The sequence below is a fragment of the Nannospalax galili genome, unplaced genomic scaffold (assembly GCF_000622305.1).
Source record: "Nannospalax galili isolate Female #2095 unplaced genomic scaffold, S.galili_v1.0 scaffold53, whole genome shotgun sequence".
NCBI lineage: Eukaryota > Metazoa > Chordata > Mammalia > Rodentia > Spalacidae > Nannospalax > Nannospalax galili.
The window spans coordinates 685051-706619 of record NW_008332852.1 but is presented as its reverse complement, the minus strand read 5'-3'; the positions used below and the strand labels follow the sequence as shown (position 1 = coordinate 706619).

At 36.8% G+C, this 21569-nt stretch overlaps 1 protein-coding gene across 3 annotated transcripts in view; it reads right to left on the bottom strand.

Moving 5' to 3' along the window:
- The window catches only part of Lama2 (laminin subunit alpha 2), a 679163-nt gene that overhangs the window by 66110 nt on the left and 591484 nt on the right, over positions 1 to 21569 (bottom strand). For all 3 annotated transcript variants that reach the window (XM_008827821.3, XM_029560968.1, XM_029560969.1), the window contains 4 exons: positions 11311 to 11427; positions 9086 to 9268; positions 8402 to 8407; positions 5050 to 5204 (listed from right to left, as the gene is read on the bottom strand). In XM_008827821.3, the coding sequence (XP_008826043.1) occupies positions 5050 to 5204; positions 8402 to 8407; positions 9086 to 9268; positions 11311 to 11427 (461 nt within the window). The remainder of the gene's footprint in view (positions 1 to 5049; positions 5205 to 8401; positions 8408 to 9085; positions 9269 to 11310; positions 11428 to 21569) is intronic.

Sequence of the window (21569 nt, the reverse complement as noted above, 5' to 3'; positions counted from 1 at the left end):
TCATTTTAGATATGCTGATGCATGTACATGTGAAAATGTTGCCTTTTTCTGCCAGGAGGAGGAGAGCTCTGATGGAAAATGGGTAGAATTTCCCATTTCTTATAAGAAAGAAATAAAAGCCAGATGGCATGCACCTTTAGCCCTAGTCCTTCTGAGACAAAGGCAGGTGGATCTCTGTAAGATCAAGGCTAGCTTGGTGCGTATTAGTGAGTTCCAGAAAGGCTGGGACTAGGAAGACCCTGTGAAAGAAAGAAAAAGAAAGAAAGAAAGAAAGAAAGAAAGAAAGAAAGAAAGAAAGAAAGAAAGAAAGAAAGAGAAAGAAAAAAAGATGAAAAATTCATATTTTTCTCAGATGGTGACTAAATCAGAAACTGACTAAATGTGTGATTCCTGTAAGACTGTTAATAACACCTCTTTAAAGCAGGTGTGGTGGTATACATACACCTTTAATCCCAGTACTCTGAAGGTAGAGATAAGCAGATCTCTGGGAATTCAAGGCCAACCTGGTCTACATAGTGAGTTCTAGACTTTGTCTCAAAAATTAAAACAAAACGAAACTTCTTCAACGCTAACTTTGCACTATATATTTAGGTAAAACACATTGTTCACTTGCTTTCTTTTGTTAGAAATCAGGTTTTCTTTAAGATTTCTCTTATAGCCCTGCCCTATAAAGTACTTATGTATTCATGTTAAAAAAGCACAGCTCTGGTTAATACTATGTTTCATACTTAAACCACTTTGCTTATTCTCACCAATGGGGATCATCCTAAGCACAGTTGTTACCAAATGGTGAACTTGGCTTGATGTTCCATTTAAGGACTGACAATGCTATGGATACAGCTCAGTGGTAGAATACCCACTTAGCACATAGGAGGCAGTGGGTTCCATCTCCAGTATCCCCAAATTGGCTGATGATACCTGGCTTCCATTGACATTTCTGATAATCCAATTACTCCTGATAAAGTAGCTCTTTCATGAACTGACCTCAAAGCTTCCTTCCCCTGTCTCTGTCCAATCTATTGCCAAGTTTCACAGCTTGATCTCTACTGCTGCTCTTAACTACCTAACATTATCTTACTTTAAGACTTGGTTTACATCTTTCCCTTTGGGAAACCCTCTGATCCTACTAGAAGTGACCTTTCAGAAAGCTAGTGCTATGCAGCACCATATTCTTCATTATCTTAGAATTGTTTGCATACAGGCATGCAATGATTCATATTGTCATTTGGCTGGGCTGTAGAATCATTAAACAGACAAGTTTATGGGTATGCCTGTAGGGTACCTAGATTAGGTTATTTGAGCTGGGAAAACTTGTCCTGTTTGTGGTACCATTTCTTGGGCCTGAGTTCTGTAAGGCATAAAAAGATCGTGAGCTGAGAACAAGCATTTATCTATCTGTTTCCTGACAATGTGAGCAGCTGCCCTAGGCTCCTTCCCTACCATGACAGAATGTATACCCTGAAACTAAAGCCAAAAGAAATTCTTTCTTCATGCTGCTCTTATCAGGTACTCTTTTTTTTGTAGCAATGAGGCAAGTAACTAATAAAAAATTGGTAGCAGAAGAGGTGTCACTGCTGTGTTTTTGACCATGGGGCTCTTATGCCTTCAGAACAGGCCTGAAGGAAGACTGTAGAGGAGTTTGAAACTTTGGAGTAGAAAAGACCTCAAACACTGTAAGCAGAGCTTCATGGGCCATTATGATAGAAATTTAGAAGACCAGAAGGTTGGTAGAAATGTGGACAGTGAAGACCAGGCTCATGAGGTTTCAGAAGGGGAACAAGGGCTCTATCAGGAACTGGACTAGAGGCCATTTAGGTCAGGTTTTTGCAAAAGATCTGTGGCAGTCTGCCTGTATTCTGAGAACTTACATGAGGGTGAATGTGAAAAGTAATGGACTAATGTGGTTGGCAGAGAAAATTTTAAGGTGGAAATAGTATTCTGGCCATGGCATGGCAATTTTCTATCATTCTTAGATCTACTGTGAAAAAGAGCAACAAGTGGGGCAGAAAGATATAAAAATGTGGTTTGTGAAGGAAGAGAGTTTGAGCAAGTTTAAAGTTGTAGCTGAGACAGGTGCTGAAAAATTGGCTATATATGATAAAGAAAATCCTCCTGCTCTTCACTGGGACAATAGGAATGATGTCCTGAGGACAAGACCCCACTCATAAAAGCTTCGAACTTGTGAAAATGCAAATTAATTTGAAGGGCATCAGTGAGCCTAACATGAGATGACACTCCCTGTTTATGGAGGAAAACTATGTAGGGACGTGTTTCCCCAGGGTCAACAAATAAAGGTTGATACAACTGAGGTACAAAGGTGCCAGGCTCCATCCCCAGCTGGCAGTGAAACTTGACAACATCAACCATAAGGTATTGGTTTAGCAGGCATAAAATATGCCTACTGAGGTAGGCATGGAGTCTTTCATCATGGTTCCAGAGAAGGACCGAGGCTAGCCAATATGTTGGGGGTTTGGAGCATGAAACCATGATGGTGAAGCCTACATTTCAATGGAGATCCCAGGATGTTGGACATGCAAGAATCATCAGAGGCCCATTAAGGAAAGCTATAGGAGTGGAGTGGAGCCTAAGAGAGAAACTGTGTGTGCTGTAGAGGCAGAGCTGGATGATTGGGGGTATCCAAGCCCTTTGTAGCTCAGATAATTCCATCACGAGCTCGAGATGCTGGACATGGAGCTGCAGGGCTTGCCCTGCTGGGTTTCAGTTTTGCTTTAGTCCAATTATTCCTTGTTATGCTCCCATTTTTCCATTTTAGAGTAGGAATGTTAATCATGCCAATATATATTGGAAATACATGAACTTTTTTTTCATTTTATAGGGGCTTACAGTTCAAAAATTGCCTTAGGTCTCAGAAGAGACTGAATTTTAAATAGCATTGAATTGTTAAAGACTATGGAGAGTTTTGAAGTTGGATGGAATGCATTTTGCATTATATGAGTGCAAAGAGAATAAAGGGACAAGACGTAGAAGATATGCCTTAAAAGTGATTGAGTGTCAAGTTTACAAAGGATCGATTGTAATGTTTGATACTGATTTTCAACTTGAAAAGATCTAGACTCACTAAAGAGAAAGTATCGAGCTTGTCTATAGGGGATCTAGATGAAGGTAACTGAGGTAGGAAGACCCACTCTAACAGTACCATTCCATGGGCTGGGATCCTCAATTGAATCAAAAGGGAAAGAAAGCTGAGTATAGCATTCATGATTCTCCACTTTTTTATTGTAAACATGATGTGACCAGCTGCCTTCCGTTTCTGTTCCCATACCTTCTCTGAATGACAGACTGTATACCTAAGAACTGTAAGCCAAAATTAACCTCTCCATCTTTAAGGTGAGTTTGTCAGATAGTATTTGCAGTGATGAGACAAGTAATTAATATTATGCCCTATTTCTTTTATTCATTATCAGTTTTGCAAGAGAAATATCTGCCTAATTCATCCTTGCATTATTCTCAGGAAAAAGCACTGAACATAGAGATGCATTTTCTTCATTGTGTAAAATCTTTCATGAAGCTTGTAGCATTGAGTTTCATTTCACCTTGTACTTTGCCTACATAATGATCACCTGTCAACCGTATTACATAGTTTTCATATTATAGATGGATATGCATCTTCTCAGATCACATCGCTGCTTCCTTTACTCAGAGCTTACATTATATTCTTTTCTCTAATTTGTCATTTTCTATAATTTTCTTCAATGAGTCAAGGTCCTTGTCAGTATTCACCTTGAACTTTATTGTCTTGGCCTTGTTTAGATGTCTTACATACACACAAGCACACATATATGTATACCCATGGAGGGAAAAATATAATACCACTCAGATATAATCTTGGTCATTATTAAAAAGTATTAATTCATTGATCATGAAAGAGATTTTTTTGATCATTCTAGCTTGAAAGTGCTTTAAAGAAAAATAATATTTTATGGAAGCTTAAGTTGAAACTTGACAATATTAAAAAGTGTTTTATTAAAAATTATTATACTTAGGGGCTGGAGAGATGGCTCAGCAGTTAAGAACACTGGTTGTTCTTGCAGAAGAACCAGGTTTGAATCCCAGCACCCACATGGTAGCTAACAACTGTCTGTAACTACAGTCCCAGGGGATCTGACAGCCTCTTCTGACCTCTGGGGACATTGCATGACAGGAGTGCACTTACATACATGCAGGTAATACATGCATACATATAAAATAAAAATAATAAATAAAAATTTACAAAAATTATACTTAAAGTCACCATAGTTTGACTATATATATATAAATATATATATATAATTTCATGTTGGCATTTAAATATTCCAGTTGAGGGCTTATGGATGTCTTGGCTGGTAAAGGGGTTGGTGCCAATGCTGATGATTGGCATTCAATCCCCAGGATCCATATGGTGGAAGGAGAACGAAGACCAGGAAGATAGAAACAAATGTAAAAAATATTAGCTCATTAGCAGGATTTTTTCTAGAAAGTTCTGCGTCTATCCTTGTGGAGTTTCTAATTGGGTAAATATAGAGCAAAAGTTCAAGTCAGATATTTCCTATACTTACTCCAAAAATATATAAAAAAAAATTAGATACGGTAACAAAAGTAACTTTTGTGGTTTATAAAAAAATTCAGGCAAAAGAATACACTACAATGGAAATAACGGCTCCTCTTAGTTATTTCTCCATAAAACCTTGTTAATTTATTCAGGCTGCAACCTCACTCATTGGCTTTTTCACATTTTTCAAGAGTAGAGTGCTCATCTATTCCTTGTAGTATGCGAGAGTAAGCTTTTAATTTGTGCTATTTGTATTAGTCTATTAAAACAATAATAAAATACATCAGAATTCCTAACTCTCAAACAGAAAGTACTGATCATCCTTTTCAGGAAATGGCTTTGAGATTTGTAAGGCATGAGTCTCACTTTTTCTTCCTTCCTACCTAAAATAGCTCCAAGTTTACGAAGTAACTTAGGAGGTATGCTGGGGCAGACATTCCTCTGGGACTAATCTTAACATTTATAATCAGTTCCTGATTCTGAAAATAAGAAAAGCTTACAGAATTGGCTTGTTTCCGGGCTTGGTTTATGAGTTCCTTTATCTCAGAGATGTTTTTCTTTAAGTTATCCTCAAGTTCCTTGATGGGTTTTATCTTATCTATCAGCCGATCAGCTTCTTGTTCTAGATTTTTCACAGTGGCATCTGCATCTGCAACTGCATAAAGCAAAATTAATATTTGTTTGTATATACACATACAAATACACACACAGACACATACAGATGCACACAGAGACACACATATGGACACACAGATACACTCAGACACATACCAGTACATGAACAGATATACAGACAAACATACACACACACACAGAGATACACACACAAGAGGCACATACAGATTCACACACACAGACACAAGACACAGACACACAGATACACACCAATACATGTAGAGCAACAAAGACCCATATCCAGACATACACAGATACACACACAGAGACAGACAGAAAGACACACATACATACACAGATACACACACAGAGACAGAGAGAAAGACACACATACACACACACACAGATGTAAAAATGAGAACAGCAGGTAACATAATTTACTAAGCTATTTCATGTTATTCATGTGATAAAGGCAAGGCCATGACAGCCGAAAGGGTGTGTGAGGCAAACTGTGAATATTTTAGTTGAGAATCAAGCAGGCCAGAGGAGGTGTTAGAAAATGTCTTTGGCTTTGTGATTAAGGTGAAAATTACCATTAAAGACAGAAAATATGATAAGCTTAATTAAGTGCTTACCTTTAAGCTTCAGCCTTAAAGCTAACCTTTATGGAATAGTACTTTAAACCACAGAAAAATGAAAAGGAAGCATCTTTAAAATATCACCTGGTCTGTCCAAGCACAAACTAAATTAAAAATCAAAGTTCTCGCACAAAATTAGCTTTCTTTGGAAGAAAGCTAATTTTGTGCGAGAGGTTTGATTTTTGAAAAACTCTCTTTCTTTGCATATCTTTAAGAGAGAAGCTATTGAAATGCGGCCCGAAGAACATTTCAATGTTGAACAACTCTTAGACTGAAGGCCTCTGTTACACTTTAATTAAATCTTTCAAGCTGCAGTTCAATTTCATCTTGAATAGTTGGTCATTCTGCACTATATATTAGGTTGAATCACATTAAACTGCTATTTTTGTAGGTTACACAAAAAGTTGAATATTGGCAATTTCAAAATTCTCAACCCCAAAAGAGTTGAAAGTTATCACTGATCCATAGATGTTTAGTATATGCTTTGCACAGGAGGTCATATAACATGTGAAAACCCAATTATTCTATCGCTAGGATGCTGGCAGTCTTATCCAAACTATGTCATTTGTTATCTGATTGAGGATTCTTCAGCTTTCTGTCATTGTGACCCTGAAGAACTCTGCAAGGTCCAAGGCTACCTGTCCTGTTAGACTATGAATAATCTGCTATTTGGCTGAAAACTAATCCTTAGGCTGAATCCAATATGTTTACATGAAGATAAATTATCATTTATTTTAGTTTATTCTTTTTAATGCTGGAGGCTGAACCCAGGGCCCAGTGCTTGCTGGGCAAAGCATTTTACCACTGAGCTCAATTCTCAATCCAATAATCTATCATTTTAAACTATGTTTTGAAGTAGTTATTTTGATCTCATATAAATAATGGTGTTAGTGGTGTTTATAAAATGTGGAACGAATGTTAACATTATTGGATCAAGACCTGAGTGTTTTTTTTTTTCCTCCCTGAAATGATTGCATGGATGAAAGTCCTTGTCATGTATACATAGCATGTATCACTGTTAACCTCTTGTTTTGTATCCTTGTCCGCTTTACTCTTCCCTTTAACTCTCTAATGTTACTTTATATTCTACAAATAACTCTAGATTTGAGGGAAACTGAGTTTTAGAGTTAGATTCACAACAATGAGAAAAAGGAGCTAAGCAAAGACTACTTAGGCTAAGGTAAATAAAATAACCACTGTTGTTCTCTTAAATCTCCCAGAAGCCTTTAACAAATGCTTCCAGGTGGAACTGGGGATTCTCCCTCCTTCCTTTACCTCTGTTTTTTGAAGCAGCTTAAGCCATATGGAAATTTTCTTCTTGGCAGTTTGAGAAATACCTCTGTGGTGTTGAGTGTGAAGCTTTCTTGTATAGCAGTGTTTGAAAATATTTCTCATTTTCTTCTCTAATTGTTTGACTGAGTAGATTTTAAAATAATGTCTCAAAATAAATTTTGATAAAAGAATGCTTTTATCTGTGTGTATTAGGTTATACATGTATTGGTGTAGCACTTTGCTAAGTGGTCTTTTTAGGGTTAACTTTTCTCCCTTAGCTAGCTCTATCTCCTGTGGGGTTTGCTGGCTTATGCTTTTTTTCTTGTTTAAAACTGCCAGTAATATGTTCTATTATCTTCTGTATTCCAATTTATCATCTTTTCTTTCTTTACATCAGTTTCATTTTTTCTAATTTATTAAGTGATGGCTTAAGATTACTTATTGCAATGTCTGCCTAATTATGTAATCGGTCTACATTATATTGATCCTGTTCTTCAGATATTGATATGCTTGATTTTATAATTATTTTCCTAGTTATTTTTCAGCTTTATTTGTGACTTTAATTTTTATTTATTTATTTTTATGTGTATGAGTGTATTGCCTGCATGGATGTAAGTATACCCATGTCATGCATGGCCTGCCGAGGTCAGAAGACGGTATTGGATCCCCTGGAACTAGAGTTACAGATGGTTGTTAGCTGGCATGTGGGTGCTGGGAATCAAATCCGGATTCTCTGCAAGAGCAGCCAGTGCTCTGAACCACTGAGCCATCTTTCCAGTCCCTATTTGTGACTTTAAATTTAAACTACGAGATGTTCAAGAGAGAATATTTTTGCATTTCAATGTTTCTCAATTGTTAAGACCAAATTTTATTATGTACTTCTCCAAATGTAATTTATTAGAAGTTGAGAATAATTATTTATATGAAGGGAAAGAAAATGAGCTTTAGGGGAAAAGCAACAACATAGACTATTTTATCTAGTTTATTTAATACAAGCATAGGAAAGTCCTTTGAGCTCAAGTAGCTGAATTTGTGTTATCAGAGCCACTGTAATTTGTCTCAATCTGTGGCAAAAGTCAGTTTTCCATGTTTATGTGACTGAGATTCTGATATTTCACCATGTTTTTCATAGCACCATTAAAATATTTTGTATCAAATATATCTATACACTTATGTGGAGGAAGATTCTTTTTATGAGGGTAGAAGGAACAGCTGCGCAATGCTTAAAGCAGTACATGTCCATGGTTATAGGCAAAGCCAAAGCCTTTTGCAACATACATTGAAGCATTAAAGTTATGAAAAAGCATATGAGTAAACATATACATACTGATTTCTGCAGGTAATTTCATATGGAAGTAAAACAAAGAGAAATTAGAAAATTCATGATGAAATATTTTGACAGGTATCATAAAGTAATGACTATATGTAACTAAATACAAATCATTTTATTAATTTCAGTTTTTACTTAGTAAATTCTTAGTAAGTCAATAAAACTTGATGCACTATGTAAAAGATGTGAAGACTTTGTTTACAGACTAGATAAATGGTTTATTTTCTACCAAGAATTAAGTAATTGGACTCTAAATAAGGAATACACAAAAAATTCAAATGTTAATGCATTTCAAGTTGGTGTCCTGCTCTAGCAGGCCTGCTAATGAGTTTGTTCCTTAACCTCTGTGCTCCTTGAAACTTCAAATGTGAGCATATAATCACCTGAGCATAAGTTTATTTTCAATTACACCAGTGGATTAAAAAGTTTTCATCACCCTTATACCAAATAACATGCAGACTTTGAGAACTCCTAGTCTCTTCTTGATTGGACAAAATTTAATGAAAAGGCACCCAGGCAAGCTGGGACACTTGGAGTCTGAGAGTACAGGACACTCAATCCTTACATCAACACTAGGAGAGAGGGTACCACCATGAGGGCTTTTTCTAGCTCCAGCACTTAAGACGCTTTTATGGTGTGAAGACATAAATGACATCATCACAGTGAAAAAGGATCTCTTACTGTTCTTGGATGGATCTTTCACCACGGCGTTTGTTTTGGCCACACTGTCTGCTAGTTTATTGTAGTTTTGCTTCAGGCCTTCCAGGCTCTGGTGCAGGTCTTTAATCTGGGCCAGTACAGCTTTCGCTGTGTCGTTGGCTTGTCTGGCTTTGTCCTTAACAGCCTGTAACTTAGCAGCTGTGTCTGTTGGCAGAAGTGGAGATGAGAAACAAAACAAGGGTCTGCAGTTGATGCTTTCATGCATATTTGTCAGAAAAAGGCTGTGGCTGGCTGACCTCAGAGACACATTTACAGAGGGGAAGGGCTGAACTATGCCTCATTCAATTGTAGCAAATGAAGCAAGTTTCTAGCTAAATTAAATTTTTCTCAGGGACCCCTGTGATGAATGCCTGATTAGGTTTTGAAACAGGAAAGTGATACTCAAAAAGTTTGTAGAACAAGGGCATATTGTGATTTGCTGCTGAACATATTAAAAAGAGGTATTTATCCACATGAGTCATTTAGCTGCATCAAAACCATTTTTCAGGCTTGATCTGTCTTTCCATAGAAGGAAAATGAATGTTTTAATTTTAGAATAGACTTTTTAAAGAATATTAGAACACATGCTTTTGCATTTCTATTTGATTTTTACATTGGGAATTTGGCTGGTTCTTACTATTCAAGAGGTTCCATGAAAACTTGAAAAGTTACTCAATAGCTTTTTACTGTGAAGGAAAAAAGAACATTTAAATTTTAGTATTTTCTGTGTTGTATAAATGTTCGTCCTTATTTTCTGAACATAATTTGTATGCAAAACACATGTTGCTCTTGTGGTTTGAATATGAAATGACTTTTTTTTTTTTTTGGTCTTTTTGAGACAGGGTCTCCCTGTAGCCCCTGCTGTCCTGGAACTCACTATGTAGACCAGGCTGGCCTTGAACTCACAGAGATCTACCTGCCTCCACCTCCCGAGTGCTGGGATTAAAGGCATATGCTACGTCCGGCATGAAATGACTTTTAAAGATTCATGTGTTGAAATCTCTAGAGCTGGGACTTGGGAAGTGTTTGGACAATGAGAGTTCTGCCTTCATCTGCCTTCATCTACTGATCGATTCCTCATTTGATGGCATTATTGGGGGAACCATGGAGAAGAAGGTGGGGCCTGACTGGAGGAAGTGAGCCACTGAAGACATGCATTTGAAGGGTTTCTATTATTTCCAGCATCTTCTGTCTCTGTGTTTTGGCTTCCCTGAGAGGAGTAGCCTCATCTAACACATGCTCCATCGTCATATTCTGTCTCACTACATAGCTATAGTCAAGGGGTTAGCTGAACATACACTAAAATAATGAGCCAAAGTAAATCTTTCTTCCTTTAAGTTGTTCCTATCCATCATTTAATCACAGAGACGGAATCACAACCACAGAATTGAGCAAAAAGATGTATGCCAGCATATCTGTCTTGGTGGTTAAGGCTATGGGCTGTGAAGATAAACTGCAAGGTTCAGATCTTATAAGTGCCACTTAAGTAATTGCCTTTACTATCCTGTTTCTCAGTTCCTCACTTGGAAACTGAAGACAATAATGCTATCCGCCTTGGAGAATTAGCATGAGAGATTGTATATGCTTACCATAGCACACTGAGTAGTAACCACTTATGATTTACAAACTTCATTACTGCATCCCACAAGTAAAATATAAAAATAATATTCCTAAAAGAATATGTACTTTCAGGAGCTAATATCAAACAATAATTTTAAGTAGTTCTAATAGGTCTGACAATATAATGAAATGAATGGTTTTGAAACCTGGAAGAGCTAAGGAGTTCAATTTTGCCAAGAATTGGCAGGCAATAGGTTCTTGTCTGTTGCTGAAGGGGCTCTCATGTAAAGTGTGACTGTGTGATACTATACCAGTACTGAAAGAGTATGTGTGTGCTTTTACTCTTTCCCACTAATGCAAGATTTCTCAGACTGAAACATGGAAGAAAGTATAATAATATGATGTCTATATCTTCCTTTTTATAACATAGTCTATGTGTGCCGGCTAAGGCAACAAAGAGTAAAGTACCATCGTAATGTTAAATGTGGTTTAGTTACTCATTCTCAAAAGAATAATTCACAAGTAAGACACCAGTGTCTATTTTTTGACAACAGTACAAGTGCAATGTTAGAAAACTGGTAGGAGTCAACAAAGTGCTTCAAAAGTACAGATCAGCGGACACAGTGTGCAGGGGCTGGGATGCTTACCATTTGGAATGGCTGATAACTTTCCCAAAGTGTCATTCAGAGCTTGAAGGAGGTCACCATTTCTAACATCAGCACTTTCTAACCTGGCTGTCAAGCCGTTTAGTTGGTTGTGATTTTCTGTGAATATAAGTCAAAAGAGGGACAAAATAATTTGTTTCTTGGTCATTCAATTTCAATTCATTTTAACATTGAATTAACAGAAATCAAGAACATTGATGTAAGCATTTATTGTCATCCACCAAGTCACATAACTCTGCATAAAATCTATGTATTTATTGTCATTAGATTCTTCAAAATGTTTAACCATTACATTTTCTTCTTGGTATTTGGTCTTTATCTGATGGTTTCCTATGGTTTAGAAAGGTCAAAGAATTAGCCTTCTATTGAGTTTTTTTAAAAATGGATTTTTGATATCCTGCCCACTGATTTTTGTTATTTAAAAATCATTATCAAAATGTATCATTGGGTTAGCTTTTCAAAATCTCATATGTAATTGTTGATAAGAATATCCTATTTCAATATCTCCTTTTTATATTTTATTTGTTTTTATTTTATGTATAGGAGTGTATTTCCTGCATGTATATAAGTGCACCTGTGTTGTGCAATGCTCATGGAAGTCAGAGAGGGCATCAGATCAACTGGAACTAGAGTTACAGGTGATTGTTTGCCACCACGTGGGTGCTGGGAATCAAACCCCGGTCCTCTGCAAGAGCAGTCAGTGCTCTTAACTGCTGGGCCATCTCTCTAGCCCCTCGCTTGTTATTTTTATTAACATTTTCTAAGCTTTAAGTTAGTTTACACTGTAATAATAACTCTGTAGTTTAGAGTGTAACTGTACTAAGAACCATGAAATCACTGAGGGGAAAGAAAGTAAAGGCTCAATTCATTGAGAGAAAAAGGTAAGCCTAGAAATCTTACTGAGGTCCAATAAACTGTAAGTATATCTTAAGATTGAAAGGCATTAATTATCCATACTCTTTTTCTTTCATCATTGATTAGTGAACAGTGGAATTGGAAAAACAAAATATGTAAAATCCTATGCTTCTCCTCACTGGATAAAGTGAACTACTTCTTGGTAAAACTACACATATGCAAAATGTGTATGGTGTATGAATGTATGCATGAATATGTGTGCATTTATATGTGCATCTGTATATGCACCTGTGTGTGTATGTGCATACCTGTACAAGCCAGAGGTCAACCTTGGGTGTCTTCCTCTGTTACCATCCACTTTAATTTTTGAGCCACAGTCTCTCATTGAAACGGAAGCTCACCATTTTGGTTAGACTGACTGATCAGCAAGCCCCAAGAATCTCTTCTCTCTACCCCAATATTTGGGTTATAGGCCTGCTACCATGCCTAGCGTTTACATGGAGCCTGGTCTCCACATAAACACTAGTCTTCATACTTTTCTTTACCCATTGAGCCATCTCTCCAGCATTCTTGAATATGTTTTTGATAGTTATTTATCCTGTGATACATGTTTCTTTTGAGAGATGCATGCTAATTCCTTAGTTAGCTCCATGGAATGTAAAATGTAAATATAAGGTAGAGTCTCCAAGTAATGATGTGCATTGGAAAAAGATGGTGTGCTAGTCCTCTTGGACAGGGATGACCAACATTTAGGTCACAGGGATGGTAGCTGTCACTGAGTCTGTGCTGTATACCATATGCAGTATCTGTCAGCTCTGGTGGATTGCTTTCCTTCTTCCTCACATCAGGATTTCAAGAGCCAACATTGACAGGCAGTGATTTTTGAGATAGGGTCTCCCTGTAGCCTCGGCTGGCCTGGAATTCATAGAGATCCACTTTCCTTGCTTTTTATCATCTTCATGATTCCTTTTCTTTCCCCTTTGCTGTCACATTTCAGACATCAGAAGAGAGTCCCATGAGGATTGCCCATATGCAAAACTGATAAACTAATATGTCGAGGGTTTCATATATTTGAGGATAATTAAAAAAAACACAAGGAGAAGATCACAATGAAATATACAAAAAGAACTGTAATATTTAAATAAATTTCTCAAGGTTATCATGTTAAAGAACTATAATGGAAAAGAGAGCTACAGTGTCATATTCATTTATCAGATTGGGAAAAGTTAAGTTCTGATATCAAGCATTCACAAAAGTGTCAGAAGCTCAAATTGATGCTGCTTTTGAAATGGCAATTCAATAAATTTAGAATTTTAAAAAGACATGCATTTAGTCTGACAATTTTTTTTTCTGTACTGGAGATTGAACTCAAGGTCTTGAACATGCTAAGCAAGTGGTCTACTACTGAGTCAGAAACTCACCCAATGATATAAAAGTGTGGTGCACAAACCTAGAATCCCAGTATTCCCAGAGTTTGAGAGGCTGAGGTATGAGAATTGCAAATTTGAGGTGGGTCTAAAATATACAGCATGACCCTATTGCAAAAATTAAAAAGCACATTAATATATATCATCTGGGATATACATTAAGTATTTGCAAACAAAACAGTGTTAAGTAATTAGTTAAGAGTATTCTTTATATTAATATAGCATGTTTGTATATAGGATTCAATTTTTATAAACAATTACATGAGTAGGTATGTTTATAAAATGATTGATGAGGCTTTTCCATCAATAAGTAAGGTACATCATACATGTGCTGATGTACATTTTACAGGGCAGTGATTGGTAACTAGTAGGAGAACATACCTGAGACCCTTGACTGCACTTACCGTGGGATCTAGGAATACATGAGTCAGTATTGGTGGCTTCAGAGAGAGGGAACTGAAACTTCTTGATTTATATGGTTGTACCATATAAATTTATATGGTCGTACCATTTCAGATTTTACTTTGTGCGTATATTTCTGTTCTTTTATTTAGAACACAGTATTTAGCACTGGGGAAGAGTGTCATTTGTCACCTTCGTGTTACTTGACAACACAGGCTTGCCATTTTCATCACTCTTGGTACCCAGGGTGGACAGGTCAGGGGAGAATATATTCCTCAGAATAGAAAGCTAGGTGCTTTGATATAGCTATATCTGCCCATCTCAGTGGCTGGCCTTGGCTGTTAGAGGAGCTGTGCTGGTTAGAAGCAACTGGAGAAGCATCATCCTGACCTCCATTGACTTTCGTATGGAAAGTACGCAAAGAGAAAGGAAGACAGAGGCTTCCAAGTTACCAATGCTCTGGATGTGGAAGACTACTGAACACACTAATTAATGGTATATTCCAATGTATATAGAGGCTTTCATAGGCAGCCCAATTAAGCCACTGTCATACTCTAAAAATAAGCGTGACTATAGTATAGATTATAGTAATACAATCACATCATCTTGTTTAGGATGCTTGATTTCAAGTTCCAAGCAAAAGGCCTAATATTACAGAAAACAAATCATAAAACAGTCCAGCAAAGCATGGTTCTAAAGCGTCAATATGTTTGTCCATTTGGGTCACCAATATATTATTATTTTCAATTCTGTTTTCTCAAAATATACTTTCCAAGTAATTGAATTTTCTCCTCTGTCAATCACAATTCCTCTTTCCTTTAAGACTGCTGTTTTCACTGCTAGTCTAAAATGAAGTCTTTGAGTGGGTTATCAAAAGCTTTCTTTTTGAAATAAATCCAGTCAAAGGGTTATTCTTTTGATAAGAACTCGGAGGTCTTCATCAGTTAAGGAATTAGAACTGTAAAAAATTCATTTCTTACCTTCTTGTCTTTTTATTTTTTAATTTTTTATGTTTTTGATTAAATTTGAGTTTTTAAAATAACAAAGTATTCAAAAGCTCTGACAAACAAGGTATTCATGTACACTGTAAAAAAACAATTACTTTAAAGGGCATCTCCGGTTTATACTATTTTCTGCATTCTCACAGCAAGGACTGGCTGAATAATCCTGCCCATTATTCAGTAGGGAGAAAAAACTGAAAAATATTTTTGCTGATATTTTCAAATTCTAAAGAGATAATTTTGATCCTTTACTCTTTGTACTAGAAAATAAAAATGCATATAAAAGACAAAAATAGAATGTATAGACACAGATTGTTCTAATTTTTTCCCAATTGTTTGACTCTGGTTTCCTCTTAATTAACTCATTCTTATACTGATTAGTTATTTAGTAGTTTTCAGAACTTCTTGAGCCAAAGTTAAACCTTTTGTAGCCTTGACAATAGAACCAGGAAAAGTTGTAAATAATGAAGAAGCACAGATTTTGAGATGGAAGACACAGGATAGCAAGGAAGAAAGGTGGGCATGTCAATGTTGGTTTGAAATGAAAAACTATGTGAAGCCTCAAATGACATATAAGAAGGAGCAGGGAATGGTGGTACCCAACTTTAGTCCCTGCGCTAAGGAGGCAGAGGCAGGCAGATCTCTGTGAGGTCGAGGCCAGCCTGGTCTACATAATGAATTCCAGGCCAGCTGAAACTACAGGGAGACCCTGTCTATAAACAACAACAGCAACAATGAAGAAAGAATGCTTGTGGTACAGTTTGAATTATAAAATGACCGAGGAGGAAGCAAAATCTTTGATAATAAGAAGAAAATCATATCTAAGTCTTACAGCTATAATATTTAGAGAACAAGAAGAGGATCAAATTTATAATCTTTAGCTACATTTTGCAGGAAAAAAATGTCCAATAGCAGGAGGCATATCTTCCTTTCTGTCCTCTCTCTGCAGTTACACCCAGCAAGCCTTGAATCCCTCTCCCCACACACCCTTGGTGGCTAGATCTCCCTTTCTCATCACATCTTCATACAGAAGACAGAAGAAAATGTTCCAAGAATGAGTTGGGTGAAAATACAGTTTCAGTTCCTGGGGTCAGCATCTTTTGTGGGTAATTTCGGTGGCACCTACTGTGCCTTGACTCCCCCAATCTCATTCACTCCCAGCTCCCCCACCCCATCTCTCCTCCTAGCCTGGGCACTGGCCCATTTCTTGTCTTGGCACCCCCAGACCTCTGGACTGGCCTCTTGAACCAGACTCCTTACTGCTTCCTGATCCTTTGCATTCAGACCAACCCAATTCCTCCCTGTAGTCCCTGGGCACCCTTGGGACTCTTCCCGTCCCCGACTCCATTTGCTTCCCTGGGCAGCACAGCCACCAACTTACTGGGGCCAGCATCTTTCCTGAGCCCTGGTCCCAAGTCAGCCCAGCCCCCAAATTCCAGAGGCCAGATTCTTTCCTGGAGGGATTCAGACCTTAGGAGAAAGCCTGAGAGCATCTGATCCTCATCCGACTTGGGCCTCTGTAGGAAGGCCTGGGCAGCAAGATGAAAACAATTTGGCCCCTCCAATATAAAATCAAAAGAGAGAAGCTGAAGCCTAAACAACCAGCTTTTCATGCCCACCAAGTAAACCACAAAGGCACATACAATTTACAAACAGAAACAGACCTAAACTCAAAAAAGGAAGGTTTGAGTCTCACACAAAAATCAGAAACCACAAAGGAAATCCACCTGTCAAAGTCACAGAGGAAAAAATAATAACATGAAAAACCCAAATAATATATCCCCACCAAGTACAAACAGTCCTGTAAAGGAGTAGGATGAGAACCCTCTAGAGATAACACAGGACATGGAATTCAAAAAGAACAATTATAAACATGATAAAAGAATTCAGTGAATTTAAAGCACACACAAACAAAGAAATTAAAGAACTGAAAGAAGATAAGGATAAACTTCTAAATGAATTCAGAAGAGTTAGAAATATTGAAGGATACTCAGGCTGAAATGAAGAAGGAAGTGAAACACTCAGTAAGCCAATTAGAAACAACAGGAGAAAGCCTCACAAATAGGATGACTGAAATGGAAAACAGAATATCAAGACTGGAAGATAAAGTGGATGAACTAGACCACTCAAGCAAAGATTATGAAAAATTTAAGAAAACACAAGAACGGAATATGCAGGAATTGTGTGACACCATAAAAAGAGCAAACTTGCAAATCATAGGCATACAGGAAGGAGAAGAATCTCAGGATAATGGTATGGACCAGATCCTCTACAGGACTGTAGAAGAAAATTTCCCAAAACAAAACAAAGACATGCCCATACAAATACAAGAAGCATATAGAATGCCAAATAGGACCAGAAAAGAAACTCTCCATGGTATATCATAGTAAAATCACTAAATATACAGAACAAAGAAAGAATACCAAAAGCTGCAAAAGAAAAACAAGTCACATGTAAAGGAAAACCCATCAGAATTACAGCTGACTTTTCAGTGCAAGCTATGAAATCCAGAAGAGCCTGGACCAAAGTATTGCCAGTTCTAAATGACCACAGATGCCAACCCAGATTACTTTATCCAGCCAGAATGTCTATTATAGCCAAAGGGGAAAGAAAAATCTTCTGTGACATAAATAGGCTGAAAGAATTCAAGTCCACAAAATCAGCCCTTCAGAGATTTCTTGAAATAATACAAAGAGCTGAAGAAAGGAACAACTATACCCAAGGGGTAACAGAAAGAAGGTATAAGTATGGAAATTTAATGAAGGTAACTTAATGAAGGTATAAGTATGGAAAGACACAGCTACAACAAGAATGTGAACACAAATAAAAACGACAGGAATCAATACACATCTTTCACTACTAACTTTAAATATCAATGGACTGAGCTCCCCAGCCAAAAGACAAAGACTAGTTGAATGGATTAAGAAACAAAACCCATCTTTTTGTTGTCTGCAAGAAACTCGTCTCACACTCAAGGACAGGCACTACCTTAAGGTGGAATGATGGAAAAAAATATACCAAGTGAATGGTACTAAGATAAAAGCAGGCATTGCAATTCTAATATCTGACAAAATATACTTCAATCTAAAACTAATCAGATGAGATAAAGAGGGCCACTTCATTCTGATCAAATGAACAATTGACCAAGAAGATATTACAATCATGAACATATATTCACCAAACTCTGGTGCACCCAACTTCATAAAAACAATACTACATGACTTTAAGACACAGATTAACCCCAATTCATTAATACTGGGGACTTCAATACCCCATTGTCTCCATTAATAGGTCAACAGGACAGAGAATTAATAGAGAGACATTTGAATTAAACAATACCATCCATCAAAGGGCCTAACAGACATCTATTGAATATTCACCCAAGCACCAAAGAATATACTTTCGATTCTGTGGCCCATGGAACATTCTCCAAAATCAACCATATACTGGGGCATAAAACAAGCCTCAACAAATGCAAAAAGATTGAAATAATTCCATGCATACTATCCGACCACAATGCAATAAAACTTAAAATCAACACCAGAAGAAACCTTAGTAACACACATGGAAATTAAACAACAAACTTCTGAATGATGAATAGGTCAAAGGAGAAATTAAGAAAGAAATAAGAGTATTCTTGGAACTAAATGAAAAGGACAATACAACACAACAAAACCCTTAGGACACACTGAAAGCAGTCTTTAGAGAAGTTTATAGCTCTAAGGGCCTACATTTAAAAACCAGAAAGAACACAAATAAATGGCTTAACCATTGCAACTTAAGACACTTGAAAACAACAACAAATGAAACCCAAACCCAGAAGACAAGAAGAAATAGCAAAAATCAGAGTAGAAATTAATGAAATAGAAATATAGAAAATAACACAAAGAATCAATGAATCCAAGAGCTGGTTCCTTGAAAAGATAAACAAGATTGACAGGCCCTTAGCCCAGTTAACCAAAAGAAAGAAAGAGATCCTCCAAATCAACAAAATCAGAGATGAAAGGGGAAACATCACAACAGATACCAAAAAGATCCTGAACGTTATAAAGGAATACTGTAAAACACCTATACACTACTAAATTTGAAAACCTAAAAGAAATGGCCGGGTATCTAAAAGTATGGGAACCACAAAACTAAACCAAGAAGAGATCAATAACTTAAACAACCAAGACATATAAGGAAATTAAAACAGTAATATAAAATCTCCCAACTAAAAACACTCAGGACCAGATGGATTTATAGGAGAATTCTACCAGACACTTAAAGAGGATCTATATCCGATACTACTTAACTTATTCAAAAAGATAGAAGTGGAGGGAGAACTTCCAAATTTCTTCTATGAAGCCAGCATCACTCTAATACCAAAGTCAGGTAATGATATAATCAAAAAAGAAAACTATAGACCTATATCTTTAATGAACATTGATGCAAAAATTCTCAACAAAATAATTGCAAACCACATACAAACACACATCAAAAAGATCATCTACCATGATCAGGTTGGCTTTATGCAGGGATAGATCAATATACATAAGTCAAAAAACATCATAAATCATATAAATGGACTCAAAGACAAGAACCACATGGTCATCTCAATAGATGCAGAGAAGGCCTTTGACAAAATTCAACATGCATTTATGTTCAAAGTCCTAGAGGGAATTGGACTGGAGGGAACATACCTCAACATAATTAAAGCCATATATAACAAACCCACAGCCAACATCATCCTAAATTGAGAGAAACTGGAAGCATTCCCATTGAAATCAGGAACTAGACAAGGCTGTCTACTATCTCCACTCTTTTTTTTTTTTGTTTCTTTTTGATCTTTTTGAGACAGGGTATCCCTTGTAGCCCCAGCTGTCCTGGAACTCACTAAGTAGACCAGGGTGGTTTGAACTCACAGAGATTAGCCTGCCTCTGTTTCCTGAGTGCTAAGATTAAAGGCATGTGCCACCACACCTGGCCTTTTAACATAGTGCTTGAAACTCTTTCAAGCACAATAAGACAAGAGAAGGAAATTAAAGGAGTAATGATAGGAAAAGAAGAGATCAAGTTATCCCTTTTTGCAGCTTTTTGCAGATGATATGATATTATATATAGGAGATGTCAAAAATTCCACCAGAGGACTCCTAGAAATGGTTAACACTTTCAGTAAAGTGGCAGGTTACAAAATTAATCTACAAAAGTCTGTAGCCTTTCTATATAACAATAACAATTGATCAGAGAACAAGCAAATGGAAACTCCCTTTAACAATAGCTGCAAAAAAAAAAAAAAAAAATCTCAGAATGAACCTGACCAAAGACATTAAAGACCTCTACAATAAAAAATTTAAATCTTTAAAGAAAGAGATTGAAGAAGACATAAGAAGATGGAAGGACCTCCCATGCTCATGGATTAGATGAATTAATATTTTGAAAATGACCATCCTACCAAAAGCCATTTATAGATTCAATGCAATGCCAATCAAAATCCCAATGACATTCTTCACAGAATTGGAAAAAACTTCCTAAGATTCATATGGAAGCACAAAGGACCTCAGATAGCCAAAACAACACAGAGCACCAAGAGGGATGCTGGGGAGATTACTATACCAGATTTTAAACTGTATTACAGAGCTATAGTCATAAAAACAACAAGGTACTGGAACAAAAATAGAACCATAGATCAGTGCAACAAAACTGAATCCCAAATATGAGTACATGTAATTTGAGCCACCTGATATTTGACAAAGGGGCCAAGAACATTCACTGGAGGAAAGACAGCATGTTCAGCAAATGGTGCTGACAAAACTGGATCTCCAGCTGTAGAAGAATAAAACTAAACCCCTGTCTTTCACCTTGCACAAAAGTCAACTCCAAATGGATCAAAAACCTCAATGTGAAGTCTGAAACTCTGAAACTGTTAGAAGAAAACATTGGCAATAACCTACAAGCTATAGGTGTAGGAAAGCATTTTCTAAACCGGACATCAATTGCTCAGGAAACAAAGTCAAGAATCAACAAATGGGACCTCATTAAACTAAAAAGCTTCTATACATCAAAAGACACAACCAAGGAAGTGAAGAGAAAACCCATTGAATAGGAGAAAATCTTCACCAGCAACACATCTGACAGAGATTTATCATCCAGAATATATAACAAACTCAAAAAAACAAAGAATCTAGAAAGGAAGTAACCCAATTAAAAGATGGCCTAAGGAACTGAACAGAGAGTTCTCAAAAGAAGATGTAAAGATGGCTAAGAAGAGTTTTAAAAGGTCTTCAACATCATTAGTAATTAGGGAAATGCAAATTAAAACCACTTTAAGATTTCATCTTACCCCAGTCAGACTGGCTAAGATCAAGAGAACAAATGATACCAAATGTTGGAGAGGTTGTGGGGAAAGGGGAACACTCATTCACTGCTCGTAGGATTGCAAACTTGTGCAACCCCTATGGAAAGCAATGTGGAGAACTTTTAAAAAACTAAAAATGAACCAACCATATGACCCAGTTATACCACTCCTTGGCATATACCCAAAGAACTCATCCTACTGCAGAGACACTTGTACATC